General features: G+C 40.7%; 1 protein-coding gene across 1 annotated transcript in view; it reads left to right on the top strand.

Moving 5' to 3' along the window:
- LOC119585448 overlaps nt 1–460 on the top strand; it is a 6,606-nt gene extending 6,146 nt beyond the window's left edge. The window contains exon 3 of the mRNA XM_037934100.1: nt 9–460. Within this exon, the coding sequence (XP_037790028.1) occupies nt 9–445 (437 nt within the window). The 3' untranslated portion in view covers nt 446–460. The remainder of the gene's footprint in view (nt 1–8) is intronic.
- Nucleotides 461–1,755: the final 1,295 nt, after the last annotated feature.

The raw sequence follows: 1,755 nt of genomic DNA, 5'->3' as shown, positions 1-1,755 counted from the left end.
TTCCGCAGGGGAGAGGGTGGAGACAAATGACTTTCTGAAGCTCTCCTCAGATACACCCCCTCGCAGTTCCCCTCGCAGTTCCCCAGTGAACTCTCCCCGCAACCATGCCCATCTCTCCCCACTTCTTCTTCCACCCTCCCCCCGTTCTCCTGTGTCCCCCCTTCCACAGTCCCTGAATTCAGGTCTGCTCTTGTCACGGAACAGTGGCCAGCCTGGGCCTGCCTCAGCTGCCTCTGGCACTACAACCCCGTCCTCCACCGCAGCCTCATCCTCCTCTCCCAATTCTGTGGGCTTTTCCTCTGTCACCAACTTCTTCTCCACCTCCCTGGCAAATGAGGCAAGGCCTAGCACTCCCACCACTTCTCTCGGACGCAAGCACAACTGGCGTAGGGTGAGTACAAAGAGACATTTTTTCTTCATTTTGTGTTTGGTGATAAGTGCATGAAAGTTGTTCTGTAGATCTTTTCCAGTTTTCTTTTCTGATTTTGGGTTTTTGTTGCATGATGTATGTGGTCTTCAGGTCTGCAACCTTGTACTTAAATCAGCAGAAGAGTAGTATACAGAAAGAAAAGGGAAACACAATAGATGATGCAGTGGAACTATTGAATCAAGAAGCAGTTCCAACTTTTGTACTTCCATGATACATTTTATGACATAGGATACTTGAACATAAGATTTGGTATAGGCTCACGTTGGCCAATCAGGTGTTCAAGCGTAAGATAACTCTATTTGTCACATGAAAAGGAAGAGGGAAAGGGAAAGAGACAGTTAAACATATCAGCCTGGTTATGGAGTTGTACTTGATCATTATTTCACTTTCTTCGCTGAAGGACAAATTCTGAGTTTCTCATAGAGCATTAAGGCGAATGGAACCTGATGGTGTGTTAATGTAATTAAACAGAACTTTGTAACCTGCAGGACCTGATATTACACAAATATTAGTAATCATGGCCGTATTTCTTTTAAATGCTGTATTTTCTGTTGATATAGAAATGGTAAGGTGTGTCACTTGCTGGATAAATCAGTGGCTTGTTAGTAAAGTCTTTCATTGAATTTAGCTTCTGACTATGAAGTTATCTATATTGGTATCTCTTGTCATTTTGTTATTTCTGGAGCATTTGTGTATTATGCCTTAGACTGATGCCACTGTGTTGTATCCTAGTGGGGCTGTCATGTATCTGAAACTATTGTTGGAGTTCGAGAAAGGTGTCTCACATGACATTGATATCAGTGTTATGGTGTCCTGTTGATGTAAATGCATGTATAGATAATCTAGTTATTATGACAGAAAGGAAGTCCTGAATGTTTGAGTTTTAAATTCTATTTGATTGGGATGTCAAGTTGTGTATATGTAGCCAACAAAGTTTCTGTGACTTTATGAGTGATGCATGACATATCATGAAGGTCTTTTGAATGTTGTGATTCTTAGAGTGATTCTGTGATTATTGTTTTGTATGTTATGATTCGTAGAGTGATTGCTGTGTCATATGTTGCTATGGTTTTATTGGTAAGCTTTGGTGTGTATATGTGTTTCTTGTTAGTTATATGAAAGTGTACTTACATTTTAAAAAAGTATTGTGATATAGAGTAAGAATATTCAAGAGGCCTGTATCCTTTTTTATGGAGAGATCTTCATATGTAGTCTCACATTTGCAGACTTTATCACAGTCATCCTCACAAACTCCTATACATTCAAGGCCACCTCTCACGCTTCCATAGTATCCCCTTTGATTTATGCTTCCCATTTCCATCACC

The sequence above is a fragment of the Penaeus monodon genome, chromosome 19 (assembly GCF_015228065.2).
Source record: "Penaeus monodon isolate SGIC_2016 chromosome 19, NSTDA_Pmon_1, whole genome shotgun sequence".
NCBI classification, from domain to species: Eukaryota; Metazoa; Arthropoda; class Malacostraca; order Decapoda; family Penaeidae; genus Penaeus; species Penaeus monodon.
This window is presented reverse-complemented; position numbering and strand designations above follow the sequence as displayed.